The sequence below is a fragment of the Geotrypetes seraphini genome, chromosome 2 (assembly GCF_902459505.1).
Source record: "Geotrypetes seraphini chromosome 2, aGeoSer1.1, whole genome shotgun sequence".
Classification (NCBI taxonomy): domain Eukaryota; kingdom Metazoa; phylum Chordata; class Amphibia; order Gymnophiona; family Dermophiidae; genus Geotrypetes; species Geotrypetes seraphini.
The window spans coordinates 399620193-399638729 of NC_047085.1; the positions used below are offsets into that span (position 1 = coordinate 399620193).

Here is an 18537-nt window from a genome sequence, read left to right on the forward strand (position 1 = left end):
AAATGTGCAAAGGTCTGCTTTTTTCTTTCGATCACTACATAGCCTAATGCCACACAAGCAGCGCTGTTACAAACATATTCTGAAGGTCAGTGCTAAGGTTAACAAAGTTTCCTTCCTTGGACCAGAAGGAGATACTGACAAATCACTGGAAGAGATCCCAAAACAACTACCCAGGAACAACACCCAAAGTGTGTGAACCAGTTGAGTGGAGTGGACTAACTGGGGGGTGGAAATGGGCCCGGAGTTTGCTCAGCAGAATTTCCCAGACCACCTCTTCCTCTCAACACATTGACACGCTGCCACCACCACCACTAGGAACACCTCAATGCTACATAAGAACATAAGAACATAAGAACTGCCATCTCCGGATCAGACCCATGGTCCATCGAGTCCGGCGATCCGCACACGCGGAGGCCCAGTCAGGTATACACCTGATGTAGTTTTACCACCCATATCCCTCTATGCCTCTCATAAGGAGATGTGCATCTAATTTGCCTTTGAATCCTAGCACAGTGGATTCCTTAATAACCTCCTGTGGAAGAGCATTCCAGGCGTTCACCACTCGCTGCGTAAAGCAGAACCTCCTGACATTTGTCCTGGACTTGTCCCCCCTTAGCTTTAAACCATGTCCTCTTGTCCGTGTCACGTTGGACAGTGTAAATAATTTGTTTTTCTGCTCTATTTTATCGATGTCTTTCAGTATTTTGAACGTCTCTATCATGTCCCCTCGCAGCCTCCTCTTCTCAAGGGAGAACAGTCCTAGTTTCTTGAGTCGTTCCTCATATTCCAAGTTCTCCATACCTCTTATTAGCTTCGTTGCTCGTCTCTGCACCCTCTCCAGCAGTTTTATATCCCTCTTTAGTTTGGGAGACCAATGTTGGACACAGTATTCCAAGTGTGGTCTGACCATTGCTCTATAAAGCGGCATTATGACTTTCTCTGATCTGCTCATGATTCCTTTCTTTATCATTCCTAACATTCTGTTTGCTTTCTTTGCCGCTGCCGCGCATTGTGCCGACGGCTTCAGGGTCCTATCTATCAGTACACCCAGGTCCCTTTCTTGTTCGCTCTTACCAAGAGTTGCTCCTGACATTCTATACTCGTGTTCCTTATTCTTACTGCCTAAATGCATTACTTTGCATTTCTCCACATTGAACTTCATCTGCCATTGCTCTGCCCATTTCTCTAACTGATACAAGTCGCTCTGGAGTTCTTCGCTATCTTTCTGCGTTCTGATTGTCCGGCATAGCTTTGTGTCGTCTGCAAACTTAATGATCTCACTGGATATTCCGTCTTCAAGGTCATTGATATAAATGTTAAATAGGATCGGCCCAAGTACCGAGCCCTGGGGCACACCACTAGTCACTTTCTCCCAGTCTGAGAACTTCCCATTTATGCCCACTCTCTGCTTCCTGTTTTCCAGCCATTTGCCTATCCACCTGTGTATATCTCCCTCTATTCCATGGCATTGTAGTTTCCTGAGAAGTCTTTCATGCGGAACTTTGTCAAATGCCTTCTGGAAGTCCAAATATATTATGTCCACCGGCATTCCACTATCAATTTGCTTGTTCACGGTCTCAAAAAATTGAAGCAAATTCGTTAAACATGATTTCCCTTTCCTGAACCCATGTTGACTGGGTTTCAGCAATTCGTGTATATCTAAGTGCCGGACTATGCTATCCTTGATCAGTGCTTCAACCATCTTTCCAGGGACACAGGTCTGTAGTTGCCCGGTTCTCCTCTTGATCCCTTTTTGAAAATTGGCGTGACGTTCGCTATCTTCCAGTCATCCGGTATCTGTCCAGTTCTGATTGTCAGATTGGCGAGTTTTTGCAATAACTCTCCGATTTCAACCTTCAATTCCTTTAAGACTCTCGGGTGAATTCCATCCGGTCCAGGGGATTTGTCACTTTTAAGTTTGTCGATATGGTAGTATATCTGGTCCAAATCTACTTCAACTGTGGTGAGGCTGTCTTCTATTACTCCACTAAACACTTTCACAGTTTCTGGTATTTTTGCGGTATCCTCCTCCGTAAAGACGGACGCAAAGAAGGAATTTAGTTTGTCCGCAATTTGTTTATCTTCCTTAATGTACCCTTTTCTTCCCTGATCGTCCAGGGGTCCCACCGCCTCTTTTGCGGGTTTTTTTCCCTTTCACGTATCTAAAGAAGGGCTTGAAGTTTTTGGCCTCTTGCGCTATTTTTTCTTCATAGTCCTTTTTGGCATCCCTCACCGCCCTGTGACATTTCTTCTGATCGTCTTTATGTTTGTTCCATGCTTCGGTTGTTTTCATGTGTTTCCATTTTTTGAAAGAGTCCTTCTTTTCTTGTATGGTTTCCCTCACCTGTCTGGTAAGCCATGCTGGTTCTCCCTTACCCTTTGTTCTCCTTTCTTTGGAGATCCTCGGAATGTATAGGTTTTGTGCTTCTGTGATAGTAGTTTTCAGTAGGGACCATGCCTGCTCTACTGTTTCAAGTTTATCCACCTTTTTTTTGAGTCGTTGTTTCACCATGGCTCTCATGCAATCGTATTTGCCCTTTTTAAAGTTAAAGGTTTTGGTTAAGGTTTTGGCACTTTTTCTATTCCCGATGTCAAGCTTAAAGATGATCACATTGTGATCGCTCGTCCCCAGCGGTGCCGTAACTTCTACTTCTTTTGTCGGTCCCGTGAGGCCATTTAGCACCAAGTCCAGGGTGGCGTTGCCTCTTGTCGGCTCTTTTACCATTTGTTCCAGGAAGCAATCCCCTAGCGCCTCCAGGAACTTGACCTCATTGCCGCAGTTGGAGGTTCCTAGTTTCCAGTCTATCCTCGGGAAATTGAAGTCTCCCAATATTATTACATTGCCCGTCTTGCATTCTCGTTTGATTTCCTCTATCATTTCAGAGTCAGTTTCATCCGCCTGTCCCGGGGGACGATAGAAAAGGCCAATTTTCGTGTCTGCACTGTTTTGGCCAGGAATCTTGACCCAGAGGGACTCTAGCTTCTCTTTCGTTTCCGTCATAGCCACTTCAACAGATTCTACTCCTTCCTGAACATATAGGGCAATACCTCCACCTTTCTGCCCTACTCGATCTCTTCTATATAGTTTGTATCCCTGAAGTACTGTGTCCCATTTGTTTTCTTCATTCCACCATGTTTCTGTTATGCCAATGATTTCCAACTTATCATTTCTTGCTATTGTCTCTAGTTCCCCCATTTTGTTTCCTAGACTTCTAGCATTGGTATACATACATTTGAGTTCTCTTCGAGTTACTTTTTTGGACTTTCTGCTCTTTGCTGTCCCTACTGTTTCTTTCACGGTCTCCTTAACCGCTCCAGTGTTGTCTCCCTTATTTGCTGTGCGGTCATCCCCTCCTGTGTCTGAGTTGTCCCTTCCTGCCTTGTCTTCCTTATTTGCTGTGAGTTCGTCCTCTCCTGTGTATGAGTAGTAGCCCATTGATCCTTCATCGGGGCATCCTGTTGTCCGTACCATCGACTGGTGGTCGACTGTCGGCTTTCCCCTATTTATTAGTTTAAAGCCTTCTCGATGGCCCTCTTCAAGTTGCTCGCCAATACTCTTGCTCCTTCCTTGTTGAGGTGTAGTCCGTCCTTTCTGTAGTACTTGCTTTTTCCCCAGAACGCCGTCCAGTTGCGCACGAAGTCAAAGCCTTCTTCTTCGCACCATCGTCTCATCCAGGCGTTAATAGCTTGCAATTCCCCTTGTCTCTTTCCATCCGCTCTTGGTACTGGGAGGATCTCGGAGAAGGCCACCCTCACCTCCCTGATCTTCAGCAATCTTCCAAGTGAGCGGAGCTGGCCCTTCATCTCTTCCCTGTCATACTTCCGTCCGCTCACATCATTTGTTCCCACGTGGATGAGCACAGCAGTATCCTCTCCCCCTGCGCTGTCTATGATCCTGGAGATCCTGTTGGCCACATCCTTGACTCTTGCTCCAGGCAGACAGGTGACGATTCTGTCCTCTCTTCCTCCTGCGGTGTGGCTGTCCACGTGACGTATAATGGAGTCACCTACGATGATCCCCATCTTCCTTATATTTTCTTATTAAGCACATATTTTAACTGAACTCTCTGACATCCTCATCCTTTCCATTCACAAAAATAAAAGGTAGAAAAGTTCCCATTTCCTGCTGTCTCATGTCCCCGGCCTATACAATATTTTTCTTCTGCAGACCCTTCAAAAGTCTGACCAAATCCTCGTTTCACTTGCATTATAAAGTACTGAGGATGCCATCTCTCCCCAATCCCAGGTCCTAAAGTCTAAGACAGTAGCGCAAACTAGTGCTGCCCGAATCAGGAAAAAAAATTTCGATTCGATTCAGCCTATTGAATTGGTTTATCGATTCGATTTTCCTGCCCAATTGGGTGTTTTTTTCAAACATCCTGGTGGGTTTATTTTATAGCTTTTTCACCCCCCTTTGGTTTCTCCTAACTACACTGGCGCTCTGGTGTAAATAAAATAAAGAAACAAAAAGGACTTTTCCTCTCTCTGTTAAATCCTAGCTCATGTTTGCGGTCTAACACCAGCTCTGGCAGAATACACATTTCAAATCTGACATATTGTAATCAAAAACAGAAAATAAAATTAGTTTTTCTACCTTTTGTTGTCTGGTTATTTTTCAAATCTTGTTGGTCCAAGGCTCTGGTTGTCTTCTGATAACTTGCTTGCCAGGGTCTCCTTCTTTCTTCTTTCTCCGTGCTAACCATCCATCTGCCATCTCTGTCCTCCCCTTCCGTTTCCCTTCCCTCCCCCAGATGTCTGGCATCTTTCCTTTTTTTCATCTCCCTCCACAGATCCACCTTTTCTTAACTACCCTTTCATCCAGTAGCTCTCCCTCCTTCCCCACCACCCCAGGGTCTACCATCTCTCCCTTTCTTTTCCCAACTACCCTCCTAACCAGTATCTCTATCCCCTCCTCCACACCATCCCTTGTGTCCAACTTCTCTCCCTTTCTGTTCCTTCCCTCCCTAAAACCCATGGTCCATCATCTCTCTCCCTCTCCTCTATTTTCAGACCCATTATTTCTTCCCACCCAGTCCGGCATATGTACGTCTCTTTGAAACCCTCCCCCTTCCCTCCGTGTACTTCTACACCATGGCCTCCCTCCCCTGAAGGCCTGTCCCCCCCTTAAAGGTCTGCATCCCACCCCTGAAGGCCTGCACCCCCCACGAAGGCCTGCACTCCCCCCGAAGGCCTGTCCCCCCTTGAAGGCCTGCCTGCCTGTTCCCCTTGAAGGCCTGTCCCCCCCCTTTGAAGGCTTGCACCCCACCTGAAGGCCTGCACCCCTCCGAAGGCCTGTCCCCCTTGAAGGAATGCCTGCCTGTTCCCCTTGAAGGCCTGTCCTCCCCCTTGAAGGACTGCCTGCCTGCCTGTCCCCTCCCCGAAGGCCTGCCTGCCTGCTCCCCTGCAAGGCCTGTTCCCCCCCTTGAAGGCCTGCATGACTGTCTCCCTTGAAGGCCTGTCCCCCCCGAAGGCTTGCACCCCCCGAAGGCCTGTCCCCCCCCTTGAAAGCTTGCCTGCCTGTTCCCCTTGAAGGCCTGTCCCCCTGAAGGCCTGTCTCCCCCCCCTCCACAAGGCCTGTCTGCCCCCCCCACCCTGAAGGCCTGCTGCCCCCTCACTACCTCGAAGGACTGCTCGCCCCCCCCCACCACCACGAAGCACTGCTCATCCTCCTGGCCTCCCCGCACCATTTCCCTGGGGAAACAGCCTGCAGCAAGATCGTGACGCCAGCGATCTTTGCCTGCTTCGGCTGTTTCCTCTGCCGCGGTCCCACCCTCCTCTGACGTCAGAGGAGGGGCGGGACCGCAGCAGAGGAAACAGCCGAAGCAGGCAAAGATCGCTGGCATCGCGATCTTGCTGCAGGCTGTTTTCCAGACGCGACACCCGGCGCAGGGGGGGAACTGGACCGGGAGCACCCCCTCAGAGCTTGCACTCGGGGCGGACCGCCCCCCCCCCCCTTGGTACGCCACTGCAAGAATGGCTCATGGCTGCTAAAAAGTGCTTAGCCAGCTAACTGCCAAAATTCAGTGAGAGATAGTTGGCTATCTCCATTGAATATTCACAGTTAACGGAAAAAACTTGGCCAGCTATATTGCACAACAACCACCAATATTGAGCACCTATCAATATTGACATAACTGATTAAGTTATAGCTGCTAACCTCCCCCCTCCCCCAGATATCCAAATGCTGGTCACCGGAAATAGCCCAGTATTGAATATCCGGGCTCAGTGCTGACCACAGGAGTTATCTGTCCTACTTCCTGCATCTGAATATCAGCCCCTGTGTCTTTATTTATTTAGAAAGTTTTATATCCCGCACACCCCAAAATCTGTGTGGTTTATAGAAACATACACAATTCCTAACACATAAATGTTATTCACTTTAATTCTTCAACCCACCTGGAGCTCCAGAACCCTGATCATAATGCTATCTTTATTTTTTATCATTCAAAAAGCAATAATAATCTCCACGCTCACACCTTCTGTGTACTACTGTATGTCATTCACATACGAGGGGGTGCTGAAACGTTCTCAGCCCAACCAGCCAACTTCCTAAATTCTGAGCGTTATTTTGCCACTGTAGGTGAAGAGTGTGTTATCGTATTTCATTAAGTGCCATTTGCAGAAATGAAGTTCTATGTTTTTTTACATTGTTTCAGATCATTGACTGAACCATATCCACATCATTCTCTTCTTGGTTGAGCTGAGAACTTTTCAGCACGGCCTCCTACCATCTTAATGTTGTTTAAAACATCAGTGAGCTACCAAGGGAGCTGATTCATTACAAGTTTGTGTCCCATTCAGATGAAGCTTAACTGTATGTGTGGTTTTTCTTACATAACATAAATTACATGGGCATTGAATCACACACACAGCAGATGTCAAGGAATGAGATGAACCCCAAAGAGTGCCATCTTTAAGGTTTATGGTGAAATAATCTGTGCTTGAAATTAGAGAATGACACGGGGAAAAAATCTGTCCCCGCCGGCCACCGCCCCGTCCCCGGCCCACCATCCTCTGCACCGCCCCGTCACCGCCATTCCATTCACCGCCCCGTCACCGTCACTGCCATCCCATTCACCGCCCCGTCACCGTCCCCGCAGCATCCATATAAGCCTTAGTACTCTAATATTTAGCGTATTCCATTCTTATAAATCAAAGTTCCTGCTGCTGAACTAGAGAAAGAGATGTTCAGCTGGCAGGGCTTTGTTTATAAATTTTTATTAACACAACTAATATACCACCATAATGTTTCCGACAGAGGACAAGTATGCAATAAATGCATTTTGCTGTTTCAATGCCAGTGCTCAGCAGAACAACAGACAGCAATATGGACATTCACCTTATGTAGTACTTTTTTAATATATAAAAATAGGCAAAATTAGTTGCTGTTTTATCATTATATTTTCTTGCCATTATAGTATTCTTCATTGATCATTTTTCTTTTTAAATTCAAAACAAATTCAACTTATCTTGTGTCCCAGCATGAATTCATGTTTCACTCAATTGGCTGTTTCAAGGGAATTAACCCTCCAACTTCCATTTGCAAAAATACCCAATGTTGTTCCTTCTATGAGCAATATTTAAATTATGAGGAACAACATTGGGTATTTTTGCTGAATTGTGTGACACCATTTGGGCTGAACATGAAGATTGAAAATGCCTGGTTAGCCCTGGACAGATGATTTGAACAGCCAGGAGCCTGTCCTGGCCATTTAAATCATTTTGAATATCTAGTCCAATGATAACAGAATTAGGGTGATTATAGAAACATAGAACTTTGTTGATCACTAAAAACAGTGGAGACTAAGGGTCTATCAAGCTCAGCATCCTGTCTTTGACACTGGCCAGTCTTGGTCTTTGGAACTGCCCATTGTGTCAGAAGCAATAGGGATTAAGTGACTTGCCCAGGGTCACAAGGAGTGTAGTGTAGCTCCTAACCACTGGATTTAGAAGTTGGCTTCTTTTGGGATCTTTAACTCATCATCGCTAGGACTCGAATCTGAGTCCGTGGCACCTAACATAGAATGGAATTAGTATGGCAAAGTAATGAAGAATGGTCCAGCAACCCCCACCCTCCCTCCACCTCACCTTATATTCGTTCCGAGTTTGCCGGCTTCCTTTTTCCCTAGCCGCACGCGTTCAAAAAGCCGTGCATTTAGCCAGCTCCCTCCCTCCACCTCACCTTAAATTTTGAGTTTTCCGGCTTCCTTTTTTCCGAGCCGCATGTGTTCAAAAATCCGTGCACGCGCGGCTGCGCGAGTCAATCAAACGTCTCCTCTCCTGCAACTTCCTGTTTCCGGTTGCGTCAGAGGAGAAGATTGATTGACTCGCGCAGCCGCGCGTGCACGGATTTTTGAACACGTGCGGCTCGGAAAAAAGGAAGCCGGAAAACTCGAAATTTAAGGTGAGGTGGAGGGAGGGAGCTGGCTAAATGCTACGGGCGGGCGGGCGGTGGCTGCGGGGACCGCGCGATCCTTGATACCTCACTGCGGAGACAAGACCATTCACCGCCCCGCGGGAGGTGAATGGCCTTGTCCCCGTCGCCGCAGCGACTGCTAGTTTTCTTCCCCGTTTTCGGTGGGTGACCCGCGGCTAAAATGCGGTGGCTGCGGGTAAACCGCCACCGTGTCATTCTCTACTTGAAATGACCAGATTCATTTTCTGAAGATCTGAATGATTTATGTGTTTTTTTCCAATCAGGTTATATAAAACTAAAATATTATAAATTGAACATGAATGATGGTGTCCAGCAGACAATTTGTGTGCCCTTTTAAATGGCAAGCACTTTTAAGAGGAACTGTTATATTGGCAATCACTATATGAGGGGGCATTGAAAAGTTCATAGCCCAACTAACAAAGTTGAGGTAGTCTCCATCGAGGGCTATACACTTATGTCCAGTGATTTACCACTTTTTTTTCTGTCAGAAAAATACGGACCAAAAAAGTGGAAAATCGCTGTTCTAAGTGTATAACACTTGATGGAGACTGCCCCAACTTTGTTGGTTGAGCTAAGAACTTTTCAGTGGCTCCTCTTAGACATAATGTTTGATAAACCAGTGTTTGTCAACCTTTTTACACCTATGGACCAGCGGAAATAAAATAATTATTTTGTGGACCAGCACCGTTCGACAGACCAGCGTTTGAAGAACATTGGGCTAAGTTGTGGGCCAGACCCCGCCAATCTCTGCCCAATCTCTGCCCCAGACCCCGCCCCCAAAATAGTACTAATTGTAACACTATTTCTTCCATTCAATTTCCTATATACACACAATATAATCTTATTAACAACACATAATGGTTAATCACAAAATTAAACTACTCAAAGCACACTGTATGCTTCTCAACATTCATTCCTACCAGAACATAGATAACACCTATGCAAATACAGAACCAAAAACTAAAAATACTAATATATACAAACAAACCCTAAGATGAAAGACTCTACATGCAGTACAACCCCAGAGAAAAAGAAGCAAATACATTTCTTCCTGAACAGTGCAAAATATAGACAGCAGATGTAAATTCTCAAAATTGACACAATACAATCACTAAATTCATAAATCTAGGCAAATGGATGTCATATCTCAATTTATAAGGATAATTTTTAAGCTTCTAAATTCAGTTTGGCACAAATTTAGGAGGTTACCTTAGAATATGCCTCTCTGTATTCTATACAAGTATTACAAAGAAATAGGCACAGCCTTGTACAAGCACCTACTTTATGCACATGTGCTAGAGAAATTTGTTGTCTCCCTCCCTCCATGCTGTGACTTACCTTCTGGCCTGCTTCCGCCTGACTGTTTTATGCCGCCCTTCACTGCTGCAGTGCAGAAAGCCGCGGGCAGCGGCTCCTCGTGCATCCCGCGCCTCATCCGGAAGCCTTCCCTCTGACGTTGCGACGTCAGAGAGAAAGCTTCCGGTTCAGGCGCAGGACGCCCGTAGGAGCCTCTGCCCACGGCTTTGTGCACTGCAGCAGTGAAGAAGAGGGAGCCGGCCCGAAGATAACATTGTCTCGGGCCCGATGCATGTGATGGCCCTGTGGACCGGCTGGAAATTTCCACGGACCGGCGGTTGAAGAACACTGTGATAAGCTAAGGGGCCAAAGTACTAAAATGCGCACTAAAACTGGCAGTCATTTTCACCAGTTTATCTGCATTCACCACATCAGTACTGAGTGGAGAACCTAGAAAAATAAGCCATGGGTCTTAAAGCATGCACACTAGATATTTATACTTTGCTCCTGTCGTAGTCCGCCTAAAGTTAAAGGGATTATAAACTCAGGAAACCTTCTACCAAAGACCATCTTCCCTCTGGCAAAATCACCTTCAGCAACTTTAACACATACTTAACCTTTATTACTAATTTGACACAATCTGTATGTACATAATTCAAAGCAAAGGGTACTGCTGAGTAATGGCAGGTCTATGCAGGAGGGTGGCACAGAAGTAAGGAAGATGTGATTCTCTTGCCATTTTGGCTAATGGGTGGTGTGTGTGTAAATGTGTGAGGTCTAGCACAATTCTGCTGTTTCAGTGCAGCCGTTTCATCACGGCTGGTTTATCGCGCCCAGTTCAAGATGGCCATTTCATCACTGGCGAGCACTTACCTTGCTGAAGCTGCTGTTCCATCAGGCAAATATCATGGTGATAAAGGGGGCATATCAAAGAAAGCTTGCTCCCTCCGTGTTAAGTCCCAATTGGACAGGGCATTTTTCCCACCTTGCCCCCGCTGGTGCTTCATGTCCAATTAGACTGGTGCAAGAGGGGGGCATTGCCCCCTCCCACCCCTCCCACTGGTGCTTCAGGCCAAATTGCTTCAAGATTTGAAAGAGGGGGGGGGTCAATGCCCCCCCTCGCTCCCCACCAGTGCTTCAATAAAGTTATCTGAAGGCTCCTGTTGCTGCTGGAAGTGCTCCCCTCATCCCCCCTCACCCTACTGGTGCTTCAATAAAACTATCTGAGACACCATGGGGACAGCATCTGTCAGACTCCTTGGATCTTCCAGTGAGCTGGGTGGGGGGAGACTCAGCATGTTGAGACCAACTTGGGAAAGCATCTGTCAAATTCCTCAGAAGCTGGATGTTCAGGTGAGCTGGGTAGGGGTCAACTCAGCATGATTAAATAGCCCACTCAAAGGGCTGCGATTAAACATCCCACACTGAACCGGCCACGCTGAAATGACCACAATGAAAAGTCCCTTTCCCTGTGTGTGGATGTTGGTCTGATATACAGTATAGTAACATAGTAAATGACGACAGATAAAGACCCAAATGGTCCATCCAGTCTGCCCAACCGTACCCTCTCTTTAAATTACTGATTTAATTTAAATTTTTCTTTACCTTAGCTATTTCCGGGCCAGAACCCAAAGCTGTGCTTTGGTTCCATCTACTGAAGTCTCCATCAAAGCTCACTCAGGCCCATCTAACCCATCCCAGCCGTCAAAGCCCACCCCAGCCCATTCTCAACCAAATGGCTATATATGGACACAGACCATGCAAGTCTGCCCAGTACTGGCATTAGTTCTTCAATATATACCATTATTTTCCGATTTGAAATCCTCTGTGCTCATCTCACGCTTTTTTGATCTCTGTCACCGTTTTCCTCTCTACCACCTGATTAGATATGTGTTGTGGAGGCATAGAGGAGGATAGAATAAGGGTGATTTTGTATGTGGGGGTGCTCATGATATTTATTGTAACTCCTAGCATATCAATTCTGTTATGTCCAGTACACTCAGTATTAATTATGACCCTAGACCAGATGCCTGGTATGAATATATTTGAAATTTAGTTCCGTGTCTCTGGCAAATATCATGGTAATGAAAAATGAAATTACCAGTATTTCCATTCTCTTCACACACTTAACATATACAGGCGCATTAACTTTTTCAAGACACCCACACTTGCATTACAAAAGGGCAATTTGGCCCATGGACAAGCCTTTGTAAATTAGGTGCTGCTTACGGTGTACATTAAGTTCCTTAATTCACATGCAAAGCATAGCACATGATTATTACTAGGGCTCCTAAGTTCTGGGAACTTAAGAATCTGGATCTGTATGAAATTAACTCAGTTGTGGCTGATGAAGCCTATATGAGTCTTACAAAAGAGTTTAACAAGCCAGATTACCACATAAATTCCAGCAACTATTTCCATTCATTGTTTATTAATAAAGCTGTTCTCTGTGTCAAACTGTGTCCTACAGGGCAAAAAAGTACATATATAAGAATTCATATCTACCTAGGCTCACATATCACAGACATAAAAAATGGATTTGTTCTCTGTACCCTATTAGGGGCATATTCAAAACACTAAGATGTCATAAAAAACAGCATAAATCAGCACTTGGATGTCCTAATTGCCAGGAAGTACAAGTGCCAATTTTCGAAACCATTTTTCTGTACTTTTTGCGAAGTGTCCTAGTCTCTGTGGATCCAAAACTAAAGGGGTGTGTGTTGGAGGTGTGTTCTGGGCAGGCTCTGGGTTAGTGGGGGGGGGGGGAAGGGTGTTCAGGGGGGTTCGCGGGGGGTGGTGCCATCTTCGGCAGGAGGGCTTGGGATCCCTCCTGCCGGTATTCGTGTTGGGGGGGTGTCAGGGTGCCGTCTTCAGCAGGAGGGCTTGTGATTCTTCCCACTGGTATTCATGGGGGAGAGGGTTGGGGTGCCATCTTCGGCAGGAGGGCCCGGGCTCCCTCCTACCTGTTCGGGGTTTTGTAGGGGGGGGATCATGATCGCATTCACTGCAGGAGAGATTAGGCATCTCTCCTGCCATGATTGTTGCAGTGTGTGTGTGGAGTGGGCAGTTACAGGATTCTGTAACTGGCATTGTTTTTTGACAGATGCCGGTTGCAGAATCCTGCTTTTAAGTGAAGTATTGGCCCCTCCTTCACCAATTTTTTTGGTCGGGAATGTGGTGTAGGGATAGACGTAGTGGCAGTCTGGGTGAGTAGATTGCTGAATGTGCAGGTAGGCCATTTAAAAAAAAAAAACACCTCGATTTGGATATTTTATTTTTTTTTGAGAATGGACATTTCCCTGCTGCCAACTTCAGCGTCTATTGACTTAGGCCAAAAGGGGACTTAGACTTTTTTTTATTATGCCGCTCCAAGCATATACAGTTGTTTTATACATGAAAAAAAAAGGAAATGATTGAGATAAAATGGAATAATAAATTGATGAATATATTGAAGGAAGAAAGAGAAGATTCATAGGAGAAAAAGTAATGTGAAGGGAGAGGACATAAAAATCCTGGAAGGCATTGAAGTGTGGTGGGATGGGTGTGGATCTTTTTGAGACGGGAAAAAGAAAAGGACAGTTTTGAATTTTGGAGAGCTTGGGTAGTTGATACCAAGACTAATTCAGAGACTAAAAGATACCAACAGGGGAATAGAATTGATTGAGAAAGGGGGTGGGTTTAAAGAGAGAGGAATACTAGAAGCATTAAGGCAGGACAAGGGTGTCGAGAAAGAGATGGAGGAGGAGATCGAACTGGATATCAAACTAAGAGGAAAGAGCAGAGGTGAAGCTTTAAAAAGAGACAGATGGAGAGGAGATTGATCATTCTGGGAAAGTGAGAGAAACAGAAAGAAGCTCACAGACAAAGATGCTTTTATACGAGACGCGGCATACTGTGCTATTTCACCACTTCAGTAGCTGAATATAAATCCACTCTTGCAGCATCTTTATTTAAAAAGGCATTCTAACATCCTAAAGAAACAAATCAAGTCGAGATTGTATTTACCAGCTGATATCGAGTGCTAACAAATCTTATGAACAGCTGAACAGGAAATATGTTCATCTATAAAAAAGAATTGTTACAGTACCTTGGACAGTTCCTGTGTTAACCCAGAGGAAAACCATTTGGAAATACTGAGACTTTTAACAGCTAGACTATGTTCCTAGCTTTGCTTGTGGCTTTGCCAATTCAGGGAATTTAAATCATAGATTAAATTATTATTATTATTATTTTTTAAATCAAACTGCATGTTGTAGCAAAGCTGCTGTATGGATGAAGAGTCTCTGGATGGGATAATACATTAACTGGATCTACTTGTATTTGAAAAAAAAAGACGAGAAGGAGAAAGAGAAGCAGATGATTTATTATTTTTCGTGTTGACCTGAAAAGAATGACGACTAAAGAAGGATGTGCTCCAGCAGTCAGATTATTGGGAGCCTTTTGGTGCTTTCTGTGCTGGAGATAGGGCTCGGGGTATCCAGCATGGCTGTGGGTGCTGTCAGTTTCCACAAGGTCCGAACAGAAGAAAAGCCTCAGCTGGGAGACTTCTCTCCGGTATGGAGCGGGGTGTGTGTACGTTAGACATTTCACTCTCTTTAACTCTTTAATGGTTATCATTCTGAGGTAACTCTCATGTAAACCACATTCCTTCTAATTGTATGTGGTTTGCAAAGAAACTTGTGCATGCTAGGATTTATAGTTTTAAACATTCAACTTTATTTAAATGTATACACAGGTTATCAGATAATCAATTTTTTTTTTTAAGGAAACATTGATTTCAAAGCTTCAAATTTAGGCTCCAACTCAGTTTTAACCATATGCATTTTGAGTTATTTGATATAGAAGGTAGCATTTTAAACGATCATATATCCTTTTGTCTTATTGTAGTACACTGAAAAGCAATACACATTTCTAACCTATTTTCCTAGGTTAGAAAAAAAAATTACTAAGCAAATGATTTGACTATGCAGTTGTGAGGGATTTACTTTTCTTATTTTGGATGTGTCATGATGCTATCAGATGCCATTAGATGGTAAATGAAATGCCATATCTTGCTGGCATGGAGTGCTAGGAATATCTATTTTAAAAACACCAACACAGAGTAAAAGATCCTGCCTTTAATACATTAATACAGTCCCTGGTATTTAACCTGCTTTCATGCTCATTGTAGCAAAAGGCCTTTACAGGAAAGTTTCCATGAGACAAAAATCTAACTCAATAGAAAAAAACAAAAACAGTAGAAGCACTCCATGTAACAGCATTTTATTAACGATTATTTTTAGATGCCAAACAAAATGTGACAAAAGGGCTTACGCCCCAAAGTCCTTTAAATCCCTATGGGCTTCATGGCAGTTACCGCAGTGGCAGCCACTTGTGTGGCTTTGTAAAAAGGGGTGGTGGTACCTTTTTATCATTCAGAATGATGAAGCCTTTGCAAATTGATTTATCTTTTCTCAAACTAGCAAGGTTCAAGTGACATATAGCAAAGAGCAATCATCATAACATGCATGCTGTTGACAACCCTCAACCCCTCTTAAATCTGATGAGCTTTATTTCCCAGAGTGAGAGGTACAGGGAATACATAAACACTAGTCCACTGCCCCATTTTCATTCCTGACATGTTTGCTGGTTCCTGCATCTGTGCAAAAAAACTGTATTTTTCTGTGCTTTTCAGCTATAACCATAAATACCAATATGGACACTAGGGGTGTTTTATTGTTTGTTTTTGTTAAAACTGAACAAGAGAAGTCCTAACTATATACCATACTTGCCCTAGAACTGTATTGTTTGAATTATGAAATTAGTTTGTTAATCTAATACTGATTACAAAATTCAAAACTTCAATGGCGACTAAATTAAGTTTCTTACTTTGGACTCAAGCAGGCTCACCTGTTCAGAAATTGCATCAGATTCATTATGCTTTATGTAAATGTCTCCTAGGTACAAGAGAGGATTAATGTTGGACAATGAAAACATTGTAACTAAACTTATTGTTTGCCCAAAACAGGAATTATAAGATCAGTTCTTATAATGATTTACCTGGGCAAGACGGCTGTGTGAATATTATTGTACTTTCTCTCTCAATTCAACTAAAAGTAAACTCTGGATTCTACAACATACTTTTATGGAGCTTCAGCTGGGTTTGGGGGGAGGGGCGGAGGGATACTTCCAGAAATGTGTTTGGTGCAGTATCAGAAAACAGTATATGGAGATGGCATTTTCAAATCTGTGTTATATCCTTCCTGTGGAAGAAGCAGACACCAAAGTCAATAGTTTATGGTTTATTGTTTCTTGATACACCGCCATTTTCCAACACATGGATCAATGTAATATACAAACAATAACTAAAATTTAGGAAAGAGAACACATTCAAACACACAAAAGTAAAAATAAGATCACATTAAAAATAAATGTGTTTATCCTAGTTTCCACAGACATCAACTGGAGATAAATAAGGGAAGGCAAAGGTGGGAAGAATGTTAGGAAGGCATTTTTTAGATATATTAGTGATAGGAAGAAGTGCAAAAGTGGCATTGTGAGACTCAAAGGTGAAGGGGAGGAATATGTTGAGGCTGATAAAGAAAAGGCCAAATTACTCAACAAATACTGTATTTCTGTTCTGTGTTCACGGCTGAAGTGCTAGGAGTGGGACCGCAGAAGACAACCGTGAATAGGGATGGAGGAGTACCGTAATAGACTCTGATTGATTTTCAGAGGGTTGTGATCCTCAGGAGCTAGCTATAATAAAGGTAAACAAAGCGATTGTGCCAGATGGTGTACATCCGAGGATGATGAAGGAAATTAGGGAAGTTCTGGTGGCTCTGCTGACTGACCTTTCCAAAGAGTCTCTAGAGTCAGAAGTGGTACTGGAGGACTGGAGAAGGGCGGATGTGGTCCCTCTCCACAAAAGTGGAAGTAAGGAAGAAGTAGGGAATTACAGGCCAGTAAGTCTGACTTTTGTTGTAAGCAAATTAATGGAAACACTTTTCAAACAGAGAATGGTCAAGTATCTGGAATGCTGTGGATTACAGGACCGGAGGCAACATGGATTCACTAGATGTAGGTCTTTGTCAGACAAATCTGATCAATTTCTTTGATTGGGTGACCAGAGAATTGGATAGAAGATGTGCGCTAGATGTGGTGTATTTAGATTTTAGCAAAGCCTTTGACAGTGTTCCACACAGATGCCTGATAAATAAACTGAGTGCCCATGGGATGGGTCCCAAAGTGACGGGCTGAGTCAAGAACTGCTTGAGTGGAAGACGACAGAGGGTGGTGATCAATGGAGATCACTCTGAGGAAAGGGATGTTACCAGTGGTGTGCCTCAAGGTTCTGTTCTTGGGCCTGTTCTTTTTAACATTTTTATAAATGATATTGCTGAAGGGTTGTCAGGTAAGATTTGCCTCTTTGCGGGTGATACCAAAATCTGCAATAGAGTAGACACGCCGGATGGTGTGAATAACATGAAGAAAGACCTGATGAAGCTTAAAGAATGGTCTGAAATTTGCCAGTTATAATTTAATGCTAAGAAATGCAAGGTCATGCATTTGGGCTGCAAAAACCAGAAGGAATGGTATAGTTTAGGGGGTGAAGAACTTATGTGCACAACAGAGGAGCGGGACTTGGGTGTGATTGTATGTGATGATCTTAAGGTGGCCAAACAGGTTGAAAAAGTGATAGCGAAAGCTAGAAGGATGCTAGGTTGCATAGGGAGAGGTATGGCTAGTAGGAAAGGGGAGGTATTGATGCCTCTGTATAAGACTCTGGTGACATCTCATTTAGAATATTGTATACAATTCTGGAGGTTGCACCTTCAAAAAGATATAAAAAGGATGGAGTCAGTCCAGAGGAAGGCTACTAAAATGGTGTGTGGTCTTTGTGATAAGGTGTATGGGGACAGACTTAAAGATCTCAATCTGTATACTTTGGAGGAAAGGCAGGAGAGGAGAGATATGATAGAGACGTTTAAATATCTACGTAATATAAATGTGCATGAGTCAAGTCTCTTTCATTTGAAAGGAAACTCTGCAATGAGAGGGCATAGGATGAAGTTAAGAGGTGATAGGCTCTGGAGTAATCTAATGAAATACTTTTTTTATGGAAAGGGTGGTAGATGCATGGAACAGTCTCCCAGAAGAGGTGGTGGAGACAGAGACTGTGTCTGAAGAATTCAAGATGGCCTGGGATAGGCACGTGAGATCTCTTGGAGAGAGAAAGAGATAATGGTTACTGCGGATGGGCAGACTAGATGGGCCATTTGGCCTTTATCTGCCATCATGTTTCTATGTTTCTGTAAGATTGTAAGCCCTTTTATAGAGAAGCATCTTCAATAATGTTTACATTTAGAAAAGTTGGCTTCCAAATGAATATAAGGGGGGAGGGATCATTCCAGGAATTGGGGGCCAAAAAATGAAAACAGAGTTCTTGGTAGATTCATAATGGGCCTGGTGTGGTCCCGGGGCCACCAATTATGTTTATGTTTTATTAACATTTGATCTAAGCAGTTTACAATAAAATACAGGTATTTAGAACAATTAGTTTGCGTAGAGGGAGTATAGTTTTTGTGATGAGGTGTAGGGAATAACGAATGTTGAGAGATAGGGGGGCAAACCAGTATGAATTGTCTTATGACTTTTAAAGAGAGAGCAATATTGAATGGGCAACCAATGAAAATATAAGAACAGTGAGGTTAATTTGTCAAAACATCGGACATGGCAGAGTAAATGCAGGGCTTTGTTTTGCAAGGTCTTTAGGCACTTCAGTTGGGTAGTGGTGATTCTGGTATAAATAGAGTTATAGTAAT

At 43.9% G+C, this 18537-nt stretch overlaps 1 protein-coding gene across 1 annotated transcript in view; it reads left to right on the forward strand.

The window, feature by feature from the left end:
• The first annotated feature begins 14140 nt into the window (after positions 1 to 14140).
• TMEM196 (transmembrane protein 196) overlaps positions 14141 to 18537 on the forward strand; it is a 61520-nt gene continuing 57123 nt past the window's right edge. The window contains exon 1 of the mRNA XM_033935278.1: positions 14141 to 14287. Coding sequence (XP_033791169.1) covers positions 14141 to 14287 — 147 coding nt within the window. The remainder of the gene's footprint in view (positions 14288 to 18537) is intronic.